Genomic DNA, 25264 nt, shown 5'->3' with positions numbered 1-25264 from the left:
TTTAAGTCTTGTGCCTGTGGTCTTTGTTCAGTAGAGATCAATTTCAATTTGTTAGAATTCAACAATGAAATTTAAGTTTTTGAAAACCAAAGAAAAAGCTTTGGAAACTAATCGCAGATTGCAAAGCAGTTCTTTTCCTTTTAATAATTCATCTTAATTCCTAAAGGTCTTTGTATTGGCTCGCTTAGAATGTCCTATTCTTTTTCTCATTGCTACCCAGCATCCCTCATGACTGAACCCACAGCATGTCTTTCCCTGGGGCTGTCAGGTCAGGGGTAGAAATAGCAGCAACCTCTCAGTCCCTGGGGATGTTGTCTGCCTCTCTGACCAAAGCCCTGTTGTTATCACCTGTTACCAAAGGCTGTATTCTTCCAGGCTACTCTCAAATGATTTGGAGTCAGTGGATTAAATTGGTAGTCTGGTGGCCATAATTTAGAAGAACGACTCAACACCTCACTAGGGGAGAGGAAGGAGGATTGTTAGAGAGGTGCCTATAAGGGGCTTGGACTTGGAGAGCTTTGCTGCAGTTAATGAGAGTGAGTGTGTTGACACAATTAGATAGAGTTACATAATGCTTCGGCTCCTGAGCTTCTTTTGGACCTGGATCCTCGGCTGTCTTTCTCTTTCTGTCACAGACATTCAAGAGGTTAAACAAGCACCTAGATCATTAAAACAGACTTGTTGAGTGTTTGAAAAAAATTCTTGCCATTTACCTCACCCCTGCCTATAATTTAAGTACCTGTTGATAACTGCCATTCCTTACCACGGTCAGATTTGAGCTACATTGTTAATTTTTGTACAATGTTACCTACCTGTCTTGTGTGCCAGAGGTTTGTTCTGGCCCAGATTAAGAAGGTCAGACCTGTAAGTAAATACTCTGTCTTTTACAGGTGTTGGCACAGGCTTACATGTTCTGCCGTTAGCTCCCATCATCTCTCATGTCCACCTGCTGGGAACAGCGTTAATGAATAGTTGTTTTTTACATTAATAAAAAAAACTAAAAAGACAAAAAAGAGATAGTTTTACGGAAGTGCTATTGTTTGAACCATCGCCTTTGCACTTATCAGTCAGGTTAGTGCTGCCAACATTGTGAGGAAAGTTATGGATTTACAGAGGCTCCAGTGTGGGAGGTGGGGAGTGGGAAAAATATGCTTGCATATTTCCAGTGCCCACAACCCTGTCCAGAGTGAGAAAATACACAGCTACAGTTATGCATACATGCACGTCCTCGTGTTCACGTGCACAGTGAATATCCTGTTGTCAACTTCGAGGCACGCAAGGAGCGCTCAGACTCTGAGATGTGCAAGGCCCTTAGACTGTTTAAGTGATGCCAGCCCTTTGGGATTCACTCGGTGAAATGGAATCGGTAGCACTGTCATGGCAGCCCATATGCTGCTGCTGCTTTGACTTTAGCAGCGCAATCCTTCACTTAGCTATTCAGGTAGTCAAGGCCAGCTGGTTACCCAGCCATTACACCCCTTCCACAGAGAGTATGACCTCTCATACTGCTTTGAAAGATAGAGATAAATAAGTGATAAATCCCAGCTCTTTTGCCATTATATATATATATATTATATATATGTATATAAATAAATATATATAAAAAAAAAAAATATATATATATATATATATATATATATATATATATATATATATATATATATATATATTGAATGACTGGTTGTCCATTGTCCATTTCTTTGCCTGTGGATTCAAGTGTGTTTACAACCCAGAGGAGAAGATGGATCTTTAAAGAGCCCTTAATAGCCCAAGAGATTTAGATTCAGTTAATAGAATATTTCTACCTTTTTTCCTTGTGTTTGCATTTATTCCGATACTCTTAAGGCTTTCTGTGTGAACGTGCTTTCCTGACTGTGTGAAATAGCTATTGGGCTTGCAGGAGTCTGACATGTAAGGTATAATGAGGTAAGGGGATCCATCTCGCTTTCTCTACTGACACAGCAGTGTGTGTGTGCGTATCTATATGTGTGTGTGTATATGTTTGTGTGTGTCATCCTGTATAACTGTGTGAAAAATAGAGACAGTGAGAGAGAAAGCCTGGAGCTTACCAAGCTTACATAGGTGTCAGACCTCACAGCTTCAGAGCAAGTGTTGACAGAGCTACACACTGATCTTATTGTTTGAACTGCACACAGTGGAGTCTGTAATGTACTCTCTCCTCAGATAACACTTGAAAATGTCTTTCACCCATTAACAGAAGTATTATCATGCTGTTTAAAGAAATGGTCTGTATAGTGCTTTACTTGGTCCTAAGGACCCCAAAGCGCTTTACACTATACACAATCATCCACCCATTCACACACACACACACTGGTGATGGCAAGCCACAGTGTGGCCACAGCCGCCCTGGGGCGCACTGACAGAGGCGAGGCTGCTGGACACTGGCGCCACCGGGCCCTCTGACCACCACGACCAAGACTGTCCAAGCCGGGGCTCGAACCGGCAACCTTCCGATTACAAGACGAACGCCCAACTCTTGAGCCACGATCGCCCCAAGAAGATAGTGTGTATACTGTATAGTTTCTCTGAATCACATTTGTGTGACTGACAATGGCAATATCAAACTACATTAGTATGTAATTTTGAGAAAAGATCATCTGCTGCGATTGCAGCTGAGCTTGATTCCCTGGCCTGCTTGAACTCATACCAGACTCCGTTTATACTGCATATTAAAATCAGAATACTTTATTAATCCCAGGGAGAAGTTGATTAAATTTAGTTTAAGAGGGCAAGAATTAAAAAAATCAAGAAATAGTATTAAAAAAATGGCAGGAACGACGGCAACATGTCCATGCAGGTTAATGCACACACACACACACCCATGTATATAGATAGATATAGATATATATATAGATACAAGTAACTATAACTTGGTGTCTTTAAAAGCTAGCATCAGTTACATATAAAAGGCCTGTGAAGCTTAGAACTTTGTCAGAGGTTGTTTTAATGTGTGTGTTAGCGGACCATAGCTGAGTTCAGTAAATGTTCTTTTTATGCCTTCATCAGCTTATCGCCAAGACTCAACAGGCGGTCAGCGGAGCTCTGGGCCAATCCGGTGCCAGCGATGTCGGGAAGTTTGCAAAGGCGAAGTGGTACGAGTACAAGAGACCCACTTTCATGTCAAGTGTTTCACCTGCACCGGTAAGAAATGAATCAGTTATATAAAAATCACACAAACTGGAGCTGCCTTGCACAGTTCCCAAGCCTGGGTGGCCATGGTTAGAAAGAACTGGGAATTCCAGTGGTAGGCCAGAAACAAGACATCTATCTTGGTCACGTCTTCGTCTGCTGAGCACACACCCACATGCACGCTTGCAGATACTGCCCATGCACTTTTTCATCCGTCTTCTAGCGTACATGCTGAGTGCTACTATTAGTAAACGGTGGGGATTGGAATGGATCAGAGGTGCTTTGCAGGCGACTCAGGCTCCTGCTAAGGTAGCCTGTTAATTTGCTGGCAACTTAAAAGAGATTGTATGCTGTGGATTAATGAGACTGATTTAGCTTTGCAGTGGAAGAGCACCGGTGACCTCCAATAGAAACAATGGTGACATAGTCACACACCCTCTTAGTGTAGGAGTTGTGTGGAATGCCTTTCACTTTTGTAATTTGTGTTTGTCTATTGTGTAAAGCACATTTACATGGCAGCATGCTCTATAACATGTTTTACTGCAGGGTTAATTGACATTTTGAGAGCTACACACCCAGGTAAAATGTACACTGGTTATGCTGTAGACTTTGGAGGCAAAATGTATTCACACTGTGACCAACTGACATTCAAGTTGAGGGAAATTTAGGAGGTTGACAGTCTGATGAATGGGATTTGTATTTTTATGTGGCTCAGCAAAAATCAGACTGACTCATAGTTCATTTCAAATGCAAAACTGACATGTACAATTGGCAACATTTGCAGAGTGAAGGGCAAGTCTGAAAGGGGCTCGTGATAAGCACGTGTCTGTGCATGTGTAAAATGAAAACTGGAAATGAAAGAAACGAGGAATGCTGTTTGTCACACTGCTGTACAGCCTTGAGCAAGCGCTCTCAGAATTATGTTAATAGTTCCACACTAAAACAAAGACAGTCAGTAAGTTGTGGGTTACTTATCGGTTCTTTGTAACATTTGAGACCAAAACTGTTACAGGACAAATGAAAAAGGAATCGCTTTGCCACATCTTTTCTGTAATATGTTTGCATTGGTAGCACGAGTTGCTTAGAGGAATGGTTTATTATCGTTTAATGCTCTACAAGGGATTTGGAGCAAACATTTATTATATTATATTATATTATATTATATTATATTATATACACCCAAATCAATCGACAGTGTGCTAAAAGAGTCTTGAGCCACGCCTCATTTCTTTATATTTTCCTTCCAAGCAGCCAAGCTTTCTTGTACATTTTTAAAGTGGTTTTAATCACTAGTTTGTAAAGGATTTGTAAGGGTCTTTAAAAAAAAATTCTGTGGACATTGGCTACTTTTTCAATCATTCTCTGTTCAGTTATTATACCTGACCATTTTAAAAGGAATATTTTTTTTATAAAGCCCTTTAATTATGAAGTACAAATTATTCAAGCGCAAAAATAGCGAGGGATGAACCAGTGTTGCATTACGCATAACAGCTTAACGAAGAAGCATTTTTTTGTATCTTTAGGCACTTTGCTAGCATCAGTCTGTTGCAAAAACACATAATTTTTCCCATTTCTTTATATGAATATTTGAAAAGTGCCAAAAATAAAGCAGTTTGACAAGCACAAAACTTTATGTGTGCACCAACAAAACGAGAACAAAAAGAGCTATTAGCTGAAAGCTTGGCAAATCTCAGCATCCTGTGCAGCATGTCTGTAAAAAAAAATGAAGAAACTGCACAATTGAAGGACAAAAAAAGAAGAAGTGACAGAGCTTAAAAAGAATCAAATGAACTGTTTCTGAAAGTCATGTCCTTAAGAAACAGCAAACAAATGAGCTAATAGATGCATCTGGTCAGATTTTCATCCACCACGCAACAACATTGTGAAAGTGTACGACTGTTAAAGCGTGATTTAGGGTCCTGCAAATTTGTCTGTCGAGGGGGGTTTTTACCCATCGCAGACATGCTCCTTTGTAGTCCTCCAAAATCCTAACTGCATCCAGTCACTGCATCCAGTGACATGGAGTTAGCCAAATGCTGATTGGTTGACAGGTATGGTGGAGGAGCTCACCAGGAATGGAAGAACTTCAGAAAAAAGATAAAAAAAATACACAAAAAAAAGCACAGACAGTAGTGGACACCTTTTATTGTTTTTAACACTAGTTTCCCATCAGCTCTTTGAATGTTATAGCTTTGCTCTTCTCCACGGCTGGCTGACGCACCAACAATAGCACAAGTAAGAGTTGTCCACAGACTGGTTGTACCACATACTTTGTACACTGCATACATCTGATAACAGAGCTCTCTGCAGGTGCACGGGTTATCCCAGGACTACCAGCGGAATATGAATACACTACCCCTGCTGAACCATAAATTCGCCTTCATGCCTTCATTTTCAGCATGACAATGATCCCAAACTCACTGCCAATGCAGTAAAAGCATACCTGGATAAAAAAACCACACAATGGAGTACTGTGAGTCAGTGATTGGTCACCCCAGAGCTCAGACCCCAACATTTTTGAAGCAGTGTGGGATAATTTTGACACAGAATGGAACTAAAGGCAGCCGACATCCAAAAAAGAGCTTTGGAATGTCCTTCAAGAAGCCTGGAGAACTATTCCTGTAGACTACAAATGACAAGAAAGCTTTGCTCAGAGAGTTCAGGCTGTGCCAAAGAATAAATGCTGTCGTACCAAAAATTGAGTTTCAAGCTCATTAGAATTGTGCAAACTCTTCCACTGTAAACATTATTCAGTGCAAATTTTTAAAAAATGAAAAAACAAAAAAAATATTATTTCTTTTTTTTTTCATTCCCTGTTTTTTTTTTTTTTGTGAGACAGGACAACTGTCTTTTTCTTTTTTTTAACACCCCGACAACTTTTTTACATAAGGAAACGTCCTGAGTAGTAGGGCTGGGCCATATTATACCGTTCACAGTAATACCGGTATAATGTTGGGCAACGATAAGAAAATGAAATAGCGCGATAGAATATGGGTAAAACGCGCATGCGCAGTGCATTTGTTTTCATACGCACATGACGGAAAAAGCATGACGGCGACGGAGAATGTGAAAGGCGAAAGCAGATCGTTGAATGAAGCAAATGAACCAGAATTGGTTTTTAAAAATGCTGCAACTTCAGTGGTGTGGAACTGGTTTAGCTTTCGTCCGTCAGATACACAACAAAGCACTATTTTTGGTAGAGCATGCTAGCGGGCCGTCTTTATTACCGTGGTTTTTTGGAAAATACGGCACACTTAAAATCAATCCTTTGATTTTTCTGAAAATCGACAGTGCCCCTTATAATCCCGTGTGCCTTATGTTTGAATTCTGGTTGTGTTTACTGACCTCAAAACGATTTTATGTACACGGCGCTCGAAAATCTGTCAAATATTTTAGAACGACTTTGCTAAGCTACGAAGCCGCACAGCTTGATGGATTGTCGGAGCATTACGGCTGTCGTAGGCAGGAGCCTCGCGGAGTGATATGTACTGTGATACTTCAACATAACATTACGGTATTGTGTGTGTAGAACCTCTTTTTAAGTTTTGTGGATATTATACATGGTTATGCTGAGGATATGTCGGCCAATTTCCACTGGAAATGCCTTTTGGTTAATGTTAGCAAGGAATTTGCATTTGCACTGTTACATTTTTATATAACTTTAATGCACATAAAAAACAGCTGCTTGTTTAAGTGAAAATACATTGATGGGTTTTTTTTGCACTAATAAAGTTGTGGAGTTGTAAAGCATTTTGTCTAGTGTCAATTATATCGTCAGTTATATCGTTGTCGCAAATTTTCAAATGTATATCGTGATAAATATTTTTGGTCATATCGCCCTGCTCTACTGAGTAGTCTTTAGATAATCGTGAAGCAATGGTGGGTAAGTTGGGTTTGTTATTCTCTGCACTACAGTGCTGTGCAGCTCCCAGACGTTCTACAGTTGATAAACTCACAGAAGGCTATTCTTCTGAGGATTGTTGTTACATCTAGCTGTCACACATGTAAAAAAAACCAAAAAAAGCTTATTGTGCACACATGCAGTCGTGTTTATAAGCACGCACGTCTACTGTATACATGTGTGCACGCTCACTGTGGTTGTGTGGGGTTGCTGTGGTAACGATGTGAAGGGGCACCCGGGCCCTGGTTGGTGGATATTCTCAGCATCTCTATGGTCCTATTAACCAATCGAAAGGCTCTGTTCTGTGCCCCAGAGAAAAAGGGGGGCAGAGCACCGAAACCGAGCAGAAAAGAGAAAAAGAGGGGGGATGGGGGGTCGTTTGTGTCGCCTAAACATTACATCATCACTAGTATAATGCCAGTCTGATTCTCACTTTCTTTTCTTCCTTTTCTTCACACTCGTAGCAGCGCGATGCTAATGGAAAGCTGTCACTGATCGCATCATCTTAGCCTACACCTATCTGACAAATCTCTCCCTTCGTGTTCCAGACAGTTCTCCTGCTCCCATGAGGCAATGGGGGACTATTGTGTGGCCAGGCTCTGACACAAACCTGCCCATAATATGCTCTCCCGTATGGACTGCTGCACACCCAGCAGTTTTCTAAAGCTTTTATTGTTCAGTGTGTAAATCCCCCTCACACACAAACATGTTCCATGTTCCGTTGAACTTCGCAAACTCCATCTTTCCCCTTTTGTCTGCATTGACTTTGGCTTTTAGTTTGTTCTCTGTATATTTTTCGAGAGTGTAAAAATGTCCTGAATGCATTGGTAGGATTTTTCCCGTGTCTGTCCATCTCTGTCATGTGTTTTTTCTGATTCTTCTTCTCTCTCTCTCTCTTTTGCTTTCTCCATCTTCTTCTTTTTCCTCATGACAGTCACTCAAGCATGAAATCAATTTCTCATCTCGGGGCAGGATGACATTGGCAAGCGGTGTGTGCAATTTGGAGGCTAATGGCTAAACTGTATTATGCCAACACACCGTAGTGAAAATTCACTGCCCGGCAGCCAATATCTTTATCTATCACTCCTGGTTATGAACTTTGAGACCGGGATGTGTTTCATCATTTGATTTTGCGCTTTCCTGGCCTTTTTTTTTCTCTTTTTAGAAATCAGAATGAGTGCGCAGGTTATTGACCTTGACCATTTCCTTCATCTTCACTGTGAAACTATGACAAAAAATCTCCCTCCTGTTTTTCCTACTTCTCCTTTTCTGTCTGTATTGCATCCAGCCCCCTTTTCTCCTCAAAAGGGCTGACTATGCCCCACTGAATAGCTCCTGATCATTCAGTCTTAAAAAGTCTGACACTCTCAGTTACTGTCTCCCACATTCTCTTAGCATGTAAAAACACATATGGACATACAGCCACATCATTTATCATTTCATTCTCCCTCTATCTTTGCCCACACTTATGAACCTTCTGCATGCCACATTACCATAATTCATCTCTCATGCATTAGTTAGAGGAGGAACAGATCACTAATCATCTCATTTGAACCCATTATACCGCAGCTGATTATGGCATGAAAAAGCAGCCACGCAATCAGCTGGAAAATATCAAGACAAAAAAAGAAGAAGAAGTATGGAAAACGCTGAAGACAGAAGCCAGCTCACAGAATGATTAAACAGCCCCTGAATACATGCATCCTGTAGCGCTTGTCAGCAGCTATAGTGTGTAACGATGGAGTGTTCTATTACTGCTATATGGGCTGACTAGTGCATACTGGTTCAGTGACATAGTGACCACATTTACCCAAAGCATAATTGGCACTCTTAGATTCCAGCAAAAACAGAGGGAGCCTGTCAGTGTCACAAGCATAAGGCTAACTCAAACATAAATCAAGGTGCTTGCTTCCTATGCAGCCAGCTCACAGACTAACAAAGAACACAGACACAGAGAAGCAAATATCTAAACAGAGCAGGAGACAGATGCAAACACAGACACCTTTGCACATAAACTGCAAACCTGCTCCCGGTAGTTATTTATTTTCTGAGACAAAGCAGATTTCTCTCATAAAACAGCGCTGAGGGGAATACAAGATTTATTCAGACAGGTCAGATAAATACTTGACTGCTCTGCTAATGCACCCTTTCTGGCTGATATTCTCACCGGGGCTTTTATAAAGTAGCAGCATCTTTGGCTCTTTCTCTGCAGATCTGTCTCAGTCAATCCAGCCTCCCTTTGGAAGCCATCAGCCACCATCATATTAACATCAGCCTACTGTACTGTACTGCCACTGCTCTCTGAAGGCAAGGGGAGAGACTGTAATGGAGAGAAGTACAGTGGGGAGTAGAATATAAAAAAAACAAAGAGAGAAATAAAGACAGCAAGGTTATGAGGAGAAACAGAGAGACAGACACAGAAAAAGCACAAAAAACCACACAAAAAAACGAGGGGGTTACAGGAAAGGGGAGCTTCCTGTAGCTATAGCAACCGCTGGTACGCCGGTCCAATCACCACGCCAATGCATGGTTGCTAGGGAGAGATTCTGGCGGAGGGAGAAGGGAGTGTGGCAGGAAGTGGCGCTTTTCCCTTACGACTCTGGATTCGGTTTAGATGGCAGGCATTATACCTCTGTTCGTTTCTCATACGAACATGGCTTTCACATACTGAGAACCTTTTTGTTTCCTCTAGGTGTGTCTGTGTGTGCTTGCTTGGAACAGTGAGGTGCAGCTTCCTAGGTGTGCAAGTGTCTTCTTCAGAGAAGGAGTCTTTTCTTGATTGTAAAGAAGAAGCCGTGTTAGACAAGCGCATTCGGACATACCGACAAATGGAGCATGTTTAGGGCTTATTTCAAAGCGTCATCTGTAGCCGTCTGGCTGTCTCTGTGTGTCTGTGATCTCGTTCATGTCTTGTTTTCCCTTCCCCTCAGAATCTCTCATCAGCTCTCTTAGGGTTAAAAGCTGAAGGCCTCAGTCTGCTGGTATGAAGAGACTCCACTGGGCTACCATCTGTCTCCATCAACTACAGCAGCCAAATATGAGGGAAGCCCTGCCACTCATGCATGCTTTCTCTCTGCTTTAGCCTTTAGCTGTCCACCCGCCTCCTCCTTCTCTTGCCCTTTCCTATAAAAACATCTCCGTCTATCTTCTATTGCCGTTTTCCTTTAGACGTGCTTGAATCAGAGCTCAAGGGGTGGCAGCACTGTCCAGTTGGTCCAGACAAAAATGTCCCAATAACTACTGGATGGTTGAACCTTACTACATCTCTTGATATGGATCAGAAGTTTAGTTATTTACTGAATTCACCTGATTAATTGTCACAAATTTGGTATGGATGTACAAATTCTTCATAGACAATGAATTCATGCTGTCATCAGTTCACTTGTATGCATATTGCTAAGTAGTGAGCTTTAGCATGCTAATACATTAAATTAAACTGCATGCACTGTAAAGTATGTGCAAAAGCTCAACCTGCATTACCTGCATATCAACTGTACGCCTCTTAAGAGTATTGAGATTGAAGCGCAGTGCCTCACAGAGCTGCTAGTGTGCCTTTTGTCTGTCTCCTCTTCCTGTTTGTCTGACCCCTTCTTCCAGCGCCCCACGATTTGGCACAACTTGAGAAAACGCATTATTTACTCTTGAAGTGTTCCCTCCTGTCAGAGAGCCTCAGATCCGGGGGGACAGGGAGAGGGCAGCGAGGGCCCCATGTTGGTACCACAGATGTGCGTCTGAAGTTCTTTCTCTAATGAAACTTGTCACTGCCCCACTACTAAATGTCCCTTTGCTAAACTATCTGTGACTGCCTGTATTTTCCTGCAAAAGGTTGGGAAATTAGCACAATGCTGACAGCAATTAAAATGTGCCGCGAGGCTACTTTACGGTACTGCAAAAGCATGTCGATTCACTTAATAGCACATTATGAAAATCTAAGTGTGGCGTAATAAGCAGTGGGAAAAAGTTACAGTGACAGACAGAGCAAGGGAAGCAACACTGTAAAAAAAAGGCGAGGTTGTGTTGAGGTACAGCTCTGTAGTGGTGAGAAGAGAGGGTGCAAATTGAGATAAAGCGGAGACTTTGTGCTCAGAGCCACAAAAATTTGGAAGCAGTCTTGAAACGGAAAGTCACAGACAGAGAAGGGGAGAAATGGGGGGGGGGGGTTTAAGGAGGTGACGGACTATTTTAGAGTTCCGTTTTGGGCTGACTTTCAGAAGGGAATTTTAATTGCGTCTGTTGGCTGGAGATAAATACCCAATCAGGCAGACCCCCCGTGGATGCCTAATCAGTGCTGTTATAATGACCACAGCTGCAGACACCAGCCTACATGTTAACCTCTAATAAGGAGACTTATAATCTCTAGATGCTTCCTGCACGGCCCCAGAATGAAATACATCAAGAAGACAAGCGTCATCCTTTGGTTTCCCTCATTAGCATGTCATTCAGGGAGAGAGCATAAAACAAGCAAATAAATGAAATTAAGTGTTTGATCTAATTTGGTTCTGCAAAGCTCGTCTTTATTTAGGCATTTAAATGACAATAAATCTCCACGTCTCCACGGAATAATACACATTTCTTACACAAACAAACAAAACAGTCTTTTTATTGCCTTTTGAGTTGTGCACATCGATGTGGGACGTGCACAGTAAAAATCCTCACGGTCTATTCAGAGGATATTAAAGCAGACCAGAAAAGTTTTCAGTCAGTTGTGCTGGGCTCTTGTTTTTATGGGTGTGTGCCCGCACCCATGTGGTGCTGGTTGTGTGGCTCTAACCAAAATCTTTCTTCTTAAAGCCAAGCTGGGCCACAACTGTGCAGCAGCAGCAGAGACACCGGATTCACTCTCAACTCCACCCACTGTGCTGGCGCCTAAAATTCTGAGGGATGAGCTTAGAAAATATGCTTGATGGTCACAGTTGAATTGGGAGTACTTGGAAAGTAGAAGGACTCCTTCTGAGTAGGCTTGTAAAAGTGGAAAGCTTTTTAGGAAAGTGTTATGAATGGCACTTTTTTTTTTTCAAATATCTAAAAAGTGTAATTTTCTTTTGGTTACTCACTCAGGTGCACATTACAAAGTGATTACCCTGTTAAAGCAAACAAGCAATACTTGTAGTTTGATCTGATGTAATGATTGATTCATAGTAATAGGCATGTTTGTAGTTACAGAAATATTGTGGAAAGTCTTTAAATCCAATAAAAAGAGTAGCTGCAAAAATTCTCATTTCATCATTAATGTCTGCTAAAGGTTGTTTGTTTAGGTTAGAACTATATAAATCAGAACATGGTATAATCCTTTATGTCACAATTACAGTAACAGAGAACCTGGCTACAGATCATCAGATTATGAAAGACGAGGTTTGGTATTTACAGCTTCCCGTTCAACTAAAGCTTCTCCGAATGAGTTACCACCAGTACCACCACCACCTCATCACTCAAACTGGGACCTAGCTGTCTCTAGGGCAACCGTGGAAGGTTTATATCCTCCTGGCAACTGGGTAAGGGGGGAAGTCCTTTGCAATGCAACCGGCTTATCGCCTGAAGAAAACAGCGCGATAAGCCAACAGGTGAACCACACATCTCTCCCGTCCAATCCAGGCTGAGCTGATCAGTTCAGCTGGCTGTGGTTCGATCCAGCATCCATATGCTTATATATACAGTGCATTAGGCTAATTGAGCAGATTTCACTTATTTAGAAATCAATCTGGGCCAAGACTGAAAAGCAAATCATTTTGAGAACGAGGGTGGAGAGACTGAGGAAAAGGAAAAGAGAGAGGCAAGCGAGAACCAGACGAAATGAATCCAGTCATTGACTTCAATTTAGTTTGAGAAGATGAAAACATTGTTTTTATTAAGTGATTGGCATTTCAAGACACAATGATTTTTTTTTCCATGGTGAAAACATTAATAGAGTGGAAATATTTACCCTCTCATTCCCTTTTTTCCGTAAAGGAACTGGATAGCCTGTGATTTGGGTTTCTGGTAAGAGCCTTAGTAAGTCTGGCTCAAAATGCAGTCGAGGCACTTTTTGAAGCTATGTGCCATTGTTCAGTGGTTCTGGAAATGTGGTTGGCGCAGGCACACACACACATTTATATAAACAAGCTATTTTATATCTGAGAGCTGTGGATCTCCTTATGGATCTTCTTATGCTCCTCTACTGCAAATCTGCACCCACTGTGCCTCAATGCCAATGACCTGTCAAAATGATAAAGATCTGCTGCGATCGCATCTCAGTGTGCACGCTGTCCAGTTCTGTCATGCTATCTCTGCATACGCAGTGTGCCACCTCATCGGGGATGGATTTATGTGTCTCCATCCTCCTGAGGGAGATTGTTTTGTTTTTAAGTGAGGGCCCATTGATCTTTTATTACACCATTAAGTCAATGTGCTCCACTCATAAACAGCTTGAGATTAAATGAGCCCCTTTGAAGGGTTTATGTGTATGTCTGCATGTCTGTGAACTCTCAGCCTGCCAACAAAAATTGAAAACTGGGCGGCTGTAGGGAGCCAAGTACTGCCTAGAGCAGTCTGTAGTATGTGGCCAGTATAAATCCATTTTACATCAGTAAGTTATTGGTATTGAAGGTGATTCATTCCATCGTAAGAAGAGTGATGCCTTGGTAAATGAAGATATTTATTTACTGTGGCAGTCATTTAGCAGCAGTTAACCTGATACTGTTAACCTACTGATTTTCCCTAAAGCTTATATTTCCTTTACATATGATGATGATAGTCAGTGGTTTGGCTTCAGTGTAGAAACACAGGAGTTTCTCATGCATCCAGAGTTTCACAAAATAACATCATGGCATTCATATTTCAATGCATTATTTTTTTTTCACAGTTATTGAGGTCAGGGTCGTGGTGGGAGGCTGTAGCTTATTCCAGCTGTCATAGGACAAAGGGTACATCTTGGGTAGGCCACCGCTCCATCATCGGCTGATTAAAACATCTGAGTGAAAATTAAACACACACAGAAACACACACACTGGAGTTCAAATTTAGAAACATGGGAGGCAAATGCTGGATGTGTTTCTAACTCACTGACCATTGCTTGCAAGACCTCCTGCTTCACCAGGGACATGTGATGTATTTCTGCACAGAGTCTGCTCTGGTCCAACAACACCACAAGTTCACCTGTCTTTTGGAGGTCATTTATGCAAGAGTCTCTGTGTTCAGCAGGTGATGTTTCCACATGGAACAAGCACCATAACAATATCATGTCAAAAAGAGTTTATTAATACTTACCAGCTCAGACCTACTGCTTATGGTGTTGATATAGTTTTTAATACATAATTTCCTGACATCATAAACACTGAATATTCTGTCTAGGTGTAGTGATAATTTAACAGTCACTTAACGTCCTGGAGGATGGGTTTTGTTTATTTTCTAACTGCTGCTACATGTTATTAGCTACTTTCACGGGACTCTATGCACTCCTGTGAAAATTAACTACACGTCATGATTTAGTATCTTGTAGAACCACTTTTAGCACTTGGAATAATTGTTGTTTTGGAGGAATTTTGGCCCCCTCTTCTTCACAACAATGCTTCAGTTCATTGAGGTTTGCAGTTGTTTGTTTATGCACCACAGCATTGAGGTCTAGACTTTGACTGTGCCACTGTAGCACCTTGTTTCTTTCATTTTCAGGTGGTCTGTTGTAGATTTTCTGCTGTGCTTGGGAATCACTGTCCTGTTGCATGATCCAGTTTCAGTAAAGCTTCAGCTATAGGACAGATGGCCTCACATTTGAGTCTAGAATACTTTGGCATAAAGAGGAGTTCATGATTAGCTCAGTAACAGCTGTGTGCCCAGGTCCTAATTGTACTGTCATGAAACTTAAGATCTAAAATGCTAACTGAGGTCTGTAAAGTCTGAGATGTAGCGCTTTTGTTTTTTCCAGTTCCACTGAGCATTGCAAAGTCTGACCTCTCGATGGGAAGATTTAGGGATTGTGTTAAGACACATCTGAATGCTCCTAAACAGCAAACTGTCACAACTTCTGGTTTCATAGAGGAGGTCACACTTGATATATGATCACCTATTCAAGTGCATATAGAAGAAATCTGGTGATACTTAACCTCTTGAGGCCTGTAGAAGCAGTAATGGTTTACTTAGTTTTTCCGTTATGCACAGAACTGCATAAAGTCACTTTCTTTTTCACATGACTGTAAAGGTCTAAGATATAGAAAAACACAGATTGTACACTGAGTCTCTGAGTCAGAAATAATCAATTGTTATGAATAATGAATTAAGTTACCACTCCTTTGCTATGTGCATATAAGCACACAACTCACTTGCTTTGGGGATACACATATGGATTCTGTAAGGGAGCCTATAAAGCAGCAAGGAAAGACTTCTACAAACAGCCTGAAGCATGAAATTCAACTAGAATTAAATTATGGTTTGTGACATTACCAACCTTAAACATGCAAACTGACATTTTGAGTTCAGTCTGATGTGTATGGACATGTGTTCACACTGAAATGTGGGGAAAAAAACATCAGGTTTCGATTCAGGTTTTGTTATGAATGTAGAAAAAAGACCCCTATTTGATATTAGACCAATGTTTAGTGAGAAGTGTTTAGATAAGAATGATGGCTGGCTCCATCTGAAGCTTTGCCATCTGAACTGTTATAGTGGTTGCTGCTATGTTACATGATAATTGTATACTATACAGAAGTCTAATTACAGTGCCCGTGTCAGCAAATGAGTAATTACTGGGTCAAAGCTATAATGCCGAAAGAGAGGGTGAAGTTCAGCATTGGCAAAGGTTTAAATACTCTTTATGTTGGTTTCAAGAATTTCTCATTTGGCTAAAACAATAAAAGAAACCCAAAATGTTTATACAAGTACCTCTCTAATGACCTTTATTAGTGCAATATGTATCAGGTAATAATAGTTTTTTCAGTCAGATGTTCCAGTAATTGTCAGCCTTTTCTGTTGGTTAACTGCATAGGAAGAAACTAGAGACCACGCCGGCCGCTGATCTGTGAAAATGCCTCTTGGCTATATTGTTACACCCACTGGAATTCCCTCTCAGTTACACAGCAAAGGGCTGTAGCACGTACTGTCTGCTTAGGATCCACAATATATAGAAACACATACACAAACTGAGCACTTACCTTGTGCATACACAGCAAGAAATGTTGATGTCTTCTCCAGTGAAATGTAATGAGACCGTAGTGGATGTCCTGATGATGTTGGGAGCTTGTGGTTTGTTGTTTTGTCTCCTTCTTCACATTGTTTAGCACAAAATGACTTTTCCACTGATTATATAATTATATTCCCATCACTGCAAATTGGCTCACCACTGTCTGGAACTGAATAACTTCCCTAGCAGCCGTGTGTGAAGACAAACAGACACACACAGCACAACCAAGCACACGTATACACACACAAACAGGTAAAAAAGGAGGGCGCTCAGACTGAATGAAAAACGTGCTGACTGAAAAAAAACATGTGTTGGTAGAGGAACAAAACAGAGAAAAAGAGCAGATGACAGATAAAGAAAAATGTGTTCTCTTAAAGCGGAAAACCAAAAATAGAAATAAAAACAGACATATAGAATTCTGTTTTGTATGCCTTACTGTTTCCAATGGCCCACTTTTCCTGTCTCTCACCATTCTGTCCACAGTGTGTAACTGTGATTTAGCACAATCTGGCTTCTTCCAGAAGAAGGGCGAATACATCTGTACAGCAGACTATCAGCGTTTGTATGGTACACGCTGTGACCGCTGTGACACCTTCATCACGGGAGAAGTGGTCTCTGCTCTGGGACGCACGTACCACCCCAAGTGCTTTGTCTGCAGTGTTTGCAGGTATGTATATTCCTTCTCAAAACACACACACAATACTATATACAAGTATGTATTCTGATGATGTTTATGTGCACCCAAAAGACTAAAGAAGAGCGCAAGAACTTTATTCTGACATATGAATTTTAGGTCAAGTGATTGATGACTTCCGTCCATCTGTCCACAAAAAGTCATAACAATTGCTCGTCGTCCTACAGTAGTGGTCAGAATTTTATCTGACCGATCGTGGCTCAAGAGTTGGCAATTTGTCTTGTAATCGGAAGGTGTCTGGTTCGAGCCCCGGCTCCGACAGTCTCGGTCGTTGTGTCCTTGGGCAAGACACTTCACCCGTTGCCTACTGGTGGTGGTCGGAGGGCCCGGCAGCCTCGCCTCTGTCAGTGCGCCCCAGGGCAGCTGTGGCTACAATGTAGCTTGCCATCACCTGTGTGTGAATGACTGAATGTAGTGTAAAGCGCTTTGGGGTCCTTAGGGACTAAGTAAAGCACTATACAAATACAGGCCATTTACCATTTAAGGGGCCTTCACCCACAGTTTGCCCAAGGTCAAGGTCACTTTCATCATTTGCACACAATTTGTCACTCCTCCTAGAGTATTAGTGTATTTTTGGCAAAACATGGACACAGTGATCACCTAATGGCCCTTCACCCAAATTGTGCTCTAGGTTGCGCTGTAGTTATCTTGAGAAATGTATATTATATTATATTATATTATATTATATTATATTATATTTGGCCACTTTGGAAGATGTAAAGATGATACAGAGTCTCTTTTTGCTCTGCTTTGGTTTCCACCGATTCAAAATGACATAACAATGTCTGGCTCATTACCGGCAAAATGCTGTCCTCATCTGCTAGGCAATGTTAACCAGTTATTGCAAAACAGAAAATGTATTATCACTTATGTGGATATTTTCCATCGACTTTATTGCGTAACATTTTATTTGATTGTATTTGATGGCTTGGGCCCCAGGAAGACTACCAACCACTGTTGTGGAAGCTAATGGGGTTCCTTATAAATAAACAAATTTCATGTGATTAAAAGTTGCCTATGCAACAGTTACCTTAGTTATTTTGGATTAGCTTGGAATTGGATATGTATGATTATTGGGCTCATCTCGGACGGGGACGAGTCTGCCTACAGGAGGGAGGTTGAACGTCTGGTGTCTTGGTGCAGCCACAACAACCTGGTGCTGAATGCCCAGAAGACAGTGGAGATTATTGTGGACTTCAGGAAGCACACAGCTCCACTCCCCCCCATCATCCTGACTGACACCCCCATCACCTCTGTGGACTCATTCCGCTTCCTGGGTACCACCATCACCCAGGACCTGAAGTGGGAGCCCACCATCACCTCCGTCATTAAGAAAGCCCAGCAGAGGATGTACTTCCTGAGGCAGCTGAAGAAATTCAACCTGCCAACACGGACGATGATGCAATTCTACACTGCAATCATCGAGTCCATCCTCACCTCCTCCATCACCGTGTGGTACGCTGGAGCCACTATCAGGGACAAACAGAGACTGCAGCGTGTTGTGCGCTCTGCTGAGAAGGTGATTGGCTGCAGACTCCCATCTCTGCAGGACCTGTACACCTCCAGGACACTGCGGCGTGCAGCCCGGATCTCAGCTGACCCTTCTCACCCTGGACACAGTCTGTTTGACCTGCTCCCCTCAGGCAGGAGGCTCCGGTCCATTCGCACCAGAACCTCTCGCCACAAGAACAGTTTCTTCCCCTCTGCTGTTGGACACATGAACAATAACCATATGACTGTTCCCACCACTAACACATGACCCTACGCTGTGTCACTGCATCATTTCATGTTTGGCACTGATCACCACCTGCACTCATGTATATATCTTTCTACGTAGCACTCATAATTCTTATTCTCATGTATATATCTCATGTATATCGCATGCACATATCTTTCTTTCTACATAGCACTTTAATTCTTATTGTCTGCACTGAAGCACCGCAGCAATTTCCTAATGTTGTAAACCTCAACATCTGGCAATAAACCCATTCTGATTCTGATTCTGATTCTGATAACAAATAAACAGTATAATATTGTTATTGGTAGCTACTATTTGCAGCATGCACTCAGCATGCTGCTTTATGTATTGCACAAAAGATATGTGAGACCTGCCGGTTGACTTCTTTAGAGTATCTGTGCTTTTCTCAGTCTATTCTGTGAGACTTCATTAGTAATTTGTTAGAGAACAGCATGATAGAGACGACGGGAAATAGCAAACAGATTGTGGAGGCACTGAATAAGAAACGCATGACTGTTTTTTACTTTTCGGCTATGAGTCACTATTTTCAGCCTCAAGACCTGAAGTGACGCAGCAAAAGTTGCATCTTTAAAAACAAGAATTGGCTAATTGACTGACTTTTTTCATGGAGGATTTAATAATTAACTCATGATTCATCTTCTGAATGTCAGCAAATGTGTGATTGGAAAGCTCAAGTGTAGGAAAGATAGAAAGCTGACCTGGTGTATCGCACATTTAGGTTTAGTAAAAGTAGGTCATCTCTCCTATGAACTCCATCAGTGTTCATGTGAAGCTCCTTCAGAATGAAATCTCAGCATCAATGTTGGCTCCTTTCTTTATTTTATTTAACCGTGTCCCTCGCTTTCGCTTCAGAGCATGCTGTATATATGGGATAACCTGTCTCTCATTTGCACCCTCTCACTTGCTGACTGGTTTTTAATGTGTTGTTTACATTATAAGGATCTTTACTAACAGTATCCAGAGTAAATCATATTGTAGTGGTTTACACATTCCCCTAACAAGCGAAAGATCCCTGCTTTGATCCTGGGAGAAGACACAAATCCCTTGCGGGGTTGCGTTCGGAAGGGCATCAGGGCGTAAAAAATCTGACAAATCAAACATGCAGAGTTACCTGCTGTGGCGCCTCCTTGTGAATAAGCGAGCAGCCTTTTAGCTTACTTATAGTATCGTCTTCCAGTAGAGTAGAGATTGTTGTCGGGTATCTGCTTGACATTGCCTGATAAACACACATTCTGACCCAGCAGCTGTGGGCAAAAGACAAAAAACAACCCCCCCCCCCCTTCCAAAAAACTGAAATGATACCAGCAGGACAGAGACAGGCAGTGGAGCAGCGCTGGCAGTGACAGTGATGTGTGTGTATGTGTTGTCAGTGTATGTGGAGTAAACTAGAAGAGACAGCAAGAAGCCAAAGGGTGAATCTCTTCTTTCGTGCTCCGTCTGCCCCCTGTCACATTGCTGACTGTTCCATCTTGTACGTCCTTTCTTCCCCTCATCTTTCACTCCTGTCTTCCTTCTGGACGCACCTCCTTTGCTCTTGCTTCTTCTTCGTCATTCGCATTATTCACAAATAATAATCTTTGCGCTCTTTAATCATCAGCCACATCGCCCTCTCTTCCTTTGTCTCCTCATCATTATTCCACTTTGACTTCTTTGTCATCACTGCTTCAGCTTTAATGGAGTCCGAATGCAAGTTTCACTTTTACACGTGAACGTATTTTTAACGCAGTGGTGATCAAAGCAAGAGGACATACCCCTAAAGCCAGAAATAGCTTTACTTTTTTGGCCAGTTAAGAAAAAGAAAGCATTAAATATGTAAACAGAGTAAATTTTTAAAGCGCTGCAAAGGGCTGACAAGGCAAGAGTGTCTTGAGGGAGTGAGAGCAACACACAGGTAAAGACAAGGTCACAAATGCACGGAGATGCTTTTCTGCACCATCACAGCATTTCTGGTGCTTCGTTCTGCTGAACTATACAATGTGAATGCTATGTTCAGACATGTAGAAGAGATTTAGTCTGTCGTGCTTGGAGCTGGACACAAATATTCGCATGGACACATGTCTGAATTTTAAAATGTGCAGTTAACCTCTGGAACAGCCGAAGAGTGACATTCAAAATAAAGCCTTAGTGAAATCACTTTCCAGCAGCTTGTGTTTACCATAGCTTTTGTTGCATAATTTGTGTATCTGCAGCTCAGCTCTCATGTTTGGATGGTGCCCTTTTGTGAATAAAATAAATGCACAGAGGAGCAAGTCTCGAATATGTTGTTAGCAAAGACACACAGAGAGAGAAGACTTTATACATGGTCTGAGCACCTTTAAGTGACTACATGGATGTGCTGCACTCATGTGTGCTGACTGGGGCATCTACTGGAGACTCAAGCCTCCCTCTGGGTCTTGGCTCCGGCTCCAGGGCTCGGTGGGGGAGTAAAAGGATTAGTGCCATCTATGTTTTTTACACAGCCTTCTCTAAGCCTTTTAGCTCCCCATTCATTCTCATATCGTCCCTGGTCATAAGGAAATCAATCTGTCTCCTTGGAAAGGAGAGGAAAGCGAGTCAAAACAGTGCATCGTGATGTGGCAAATTTGATTTCATTGGTGTTGCCTGGTTGTCATATTCTCCGCCTGTCAGCAGGCACATGTTTTTGCTCTTCTTTCTTTCTTTGAAGCCTTGAAAATGGTGACCTGGTGGCGTCAGTGTAGGGAGGGCAAGCTGGATGGCTAGACTGAGAGAGCAATAGGCAATTAAAATTAGTATGCGCTCCACAAAGTCTCCCTAATAAGTTTTTATTCTCACTGAGAGAGCCAGTTTTCCTTTCAGAAGCCTGTCGCATTATCGCCTCTTTAATCACAGAGCAGCCAGGTGCTCCTGTAACAATCAGCATCCTATTAACTCATCATCACAACAGTTTGCAAATGAAAATACATTTGCAAACTGTTGTGCAATGAAAATGTATTTTCAGTTTCATAGAGGATGTCGGACCGCATTCAGCTTGTGTCAGCAGGATTATGGCCTGTCTGTCACCGAATCATGTCTCTGCCAGCACCCATTTGTTATTTCAATGAATACAGTAGACTTGGATGTAAACACAGAATTACTGCAGGCGTTTTAACGCCCATTGTGCTCCGCTTTCTAATTCTCTTGTCTGTCTTTTTTTTTTGCCTCCTCAGTAAACCCTTTCCAATCGGAGACAGGGTGACGTTCAGTGGAAAGGACTGCGTGTGCCAGCAGTGCTCCCACACACTTGTCAAGTCAAATGAACCGATCAAGATCCACGGGCCCAGCCGTAAGTCCAGCGCCCACCCCGCTCTGTCCGTTCTGTTTAGGGCCACCAGGCGCTACGGTGCGCTAAAGCTAATGCGACATGTCCACGAAGCCTACTTTGCTCATTTAGCTAATCGTGTGTCTGTCAAATCAGCGGAGTGACCTGCCGCGTTGATCTGCCAGCTGAGAATTATGCAACACAAACAGACACATAATCCACCTGCCAATTTCCAACATACAGGGTTTAGTGGTTTTGTTCACTGCATGCTCACAGTTGTTTATTAACAGGAATCATGAGCCTGCTACCATGTGTGTTACTAGATCTTTGACTGCATATAAAAAATGAATCTAGCCTTAGTGATGTTGGGTTTGTGACTGTTTTAAAGACTCATTAAGTTAATGTCAAAGTGCTTTAATCTCACATTCTATCTGAAGGGCACCAGATGGCAATAGCTATAACTACAAAAAGACTTCCAGTCCTAACGAACTGTGTCTTGTGAACAAGCTCTTGCTGAGTCAGTCACTCATTTCGAGTCAGATTGAATAAAAAATGTGGTCTGTTTTTTAATCTCAGTCATACTGTGTTTTAAAATTTAGGATTATCTGTGGTAGGAAACCACTAATGGCTAATGGTTTGTCATGGTTTGAGCAAGCAGTTAGACCAAGCTGGCAAAGGTGTTAACGCTCATCTAGATGCTTCATAACAGAACTTTCGAAACCTACAGGTGATGTCACCTGCATCCATCTTATTTTACAGTCTATGATAAAATCTGAGGATGAATGACAGGAAGTAGAGACTAAAGTTTTTTTTTAAGATGGTTGGTTTATTCCTGGTACCAGAGCTGGATGATCTACATGCAGTAGCAGAGAGGAGTTGGTGTTTAAGCTCTGTCTTGGAAGTCTCCCACAGTCTGCACAGTCATCCTGCTGGCAAGAGTAGCCCACTCAGAAAAAGTCCTAATAATGACAGAATATTTCAGCGAAGGTCACAGAGAGCTCCTCCTTCCTCAGTTCATTCAGATATGCGTAATTCCTCCTTCTGCAAATCCTCCACAACTGTTATGCAGGAATTTCCCAGAGGGATTATTAGTAAAGTTATTTTTCTCCTTCTCGTTATTTAAAATGACAAATTACTATGATACAGCAGCAGGATAGTGACTGATAGTGAATCATTTGTTAAGCATAGCATACAGACAGCAGTCTGCTGCTCAGTGGCTGTGCAGTAACAACAGATGGCGTATAGGCAGTGAACAACAGTCCTCCCCAAATTGCTCCATTCAGCAGAATAAAAATTGAACAGCTCCCCAGGTACATGTTCATCACTCTGTCTTATGAGGATGCAGTGTGTGTGGACGGAATAGGGCACACGCACTAATGCACTGCCTCATTTTGCATAACGATCGGGATATTTAAGAAGGTAAATAAACGCTTAGTTTGCAGAATTCTTAGAGGGAAAAAAAGAAAAAAAACAGAGCTAAGTAATTATTAAAGTTTTCTCATGCATACACCATTCATCCATCCATCCACCCATTCGCTTCCGCTTATCCTTTTCAGGGTCGCGGGGGGCGCTGGAGCCTATCCCAGCTGTCATAGGGCGAGAGGCGGGGTACAACCTGGACATGCATACACCAGTGGAAGCAAAATATAAAGAAATGAGGGGCGACATAAGATTTTTTACACAGTGCTGTAATTAACCGCGGATTCGAATTCATTTCATTCAAGATTTTAACGTGATATATTACAGTGGGGTAAGAGCTTAGTGTGTATGACATGAATCCAACTTCCCCAGTTTTGTTGGGCACCTTTGTTGCGTATCAGCCTCCTCGCCTACTCCTTTCATTTTCTTTTCACACTACCCACACAATAACAAACACACCACCTTACATGATTGATGAGGCTATATGTTTTGGGTCATAAGCAGTTACTTTCTAAAAAGTTTTTTTGGGGCTATTTCTGCACTTTGAGAAGTGTGTATTCACACACGTTCAGCAAAAAACAAATTATATATATAAAAAATGAAATTAAAACTGAATGTATTTTAAGGTCTGAGCCAGGTGCGCATGGCTAAATAAGGCAAGTTGTGTGAAGAAGAACCATACCATTTACCATTTAAAAAACTGCTTTGACATCACAGATAAAGCCGTGGTGAGCAGCAACATTCCTGCATTCTTTATTGTACATTTTTATGCGTCCATAGCCGGCTGCTCTTTATCACAAACATTGGTACGTAATTTTAGATGATCTAATACCTATTTCATCCAGTGGCTGAAATCAGAAGTGTATAATGACTCAGTAGAAGAACGGTCTGGGACTAAAATCCCAGCCCTTTTACACTCAGCACAATCACCACTAAATCACTTTTTAAGATTGATTTGGACGCCAGAAACCCAGCCTGCACTGTACACTGCAGTTTTTCACTACAAAACACAATTTGTCTTGGCTGACGAAGCAGACTGGAGTGGTCCCTAGAGTGACTTACTCTCTTGTGTAACAGAGCGAGTCAAAAAGGTTAAGCTAAAACCAAGCCTCCATCTAGTACAAACAAACAGAGGGCTGACCCTTTTTTAAGCCTCCCGACGCTCCTGTTGGTCAGTAACTTTCTGAGGGCAAAAACGATGCTTGTATAATCAGCAATTAAGCTAATGTACTTCAGGCCAGAGAAAGGTGAACTTTGGTATCAGAGAACCTTGCTGGTTGTGCAGCTAGTGAGCTGTGTGTGGTGGTCTATGGAGACGAGTGTGTGCTTTGCTGATTTACCCTTTTTTGATTTACATGAACTTTTCAGTTTAGTGATGAACTCCTGCTTTTTGTTGCATTCCTTACTTATCGGCTTGCCCGTATCTCTTAGTTTAACTAGTGATAGAAATTTTAATAAAAACTTTTAATTTAACAATTTTGCCTCCCTGTCTCCTTTTTTTTTTAACCCGGACACTTTTTGTTACTTTCCCACATCCCCTGGACCTCTTAGGGGAGTGTAAAAAGCACAGTAGGTTTTATTTAAGGTGGTGGCAGTGATGAAAACTGCACTTAGTAGCTCAGAAAGTGCTTAAAGATGTACACTTAGTCCTTGGGCTCATTTTGCCTTTCTCTGTCTCTTACAATTTCTACCACTCCACAACATTTTAACATCTTATCTCTCTGCGTCCCTCTTTCTTTCCCTCCCTTTCCCTTTTCTTTTTTTTCTCCAGACTGCGCTGGATGTGGAGCCGAGATCAAGCAGGGTCAGTCTCTCCTGGCACTTGACAAACAGTGGCACGTCAGCTGCTTCAGATGTCGGACGTGCAATATGGTCCTCACTGGAGAGTACATCAGCAAGTGAGTGTGTAAAGGGAAGGAAAACAGAGAGAAACA

At 41.8% G+C, this 25264-nt stretch overlaps 1 protein-coding gene across 7 annotated transcripts in view; it reads left to right on the top strand.

Moving 5' to 3' along the window:
• ablim3 (actin binding LIM protein family, member 3) overlaps window positions 1–25264 on the top strand; it is a 46437-nt gene that overhangs the window by 6809 nt on the left and 14364 nt on the right. For 6 of the 7 annotated variants that reach the window (XR_015131255.1, XR_015131254.1, XR_015131253.1 and 3 more), the window contains exons 2-5: window positions 3028–3162; window positions 16683–16866; window positions 21820–21935; window positions 25102–25228. Coding sequence is in view for 2 of the 7 variants with exons in the window: in XM_086308272.1 (XP_086164398.1) it covers window positions 3028–3162; window positions 16683–16866; window positions 21820–21935; window positions 25102–25228 (562 nt within the window). In the remaining 5 variants the exon portion in view is untranslated. Of the gene's footprint in view, window positions 1–3014; window positions 3163–16682; window positions 16867–21819; window positions 21936–25101; window positions 25229–25264 lie in introns of those variants that run through there. The other variant, XM_086308277.1, reaches the window with a different exon arrangement.

This window comes from Aulonocara sp. 'chitande type north' Nkhata Bay, linkage group LG2, assembly GCF_057382095.1.
Source record: "Aulonocara sp. 'chitande type north' Nkhata Bay isolate Kocher_YH1m ecotype deep benthic linkage group LG2, A_spYH_male_GT1.1, whole genome shotgun sequence".
NCBI lineage: Eukaryota > Metazoa > Chordata > Actinopteri > Cichliformes > Cichlidae > Aulonocara > Aulonocara sp. 'chitande type north' Nkhata Bay.
The sequence above is the reverse complement of the archived record's forward strand: the minus strand, read 5'-3'. Positions and strand labels throughout refer to the sequence as shown.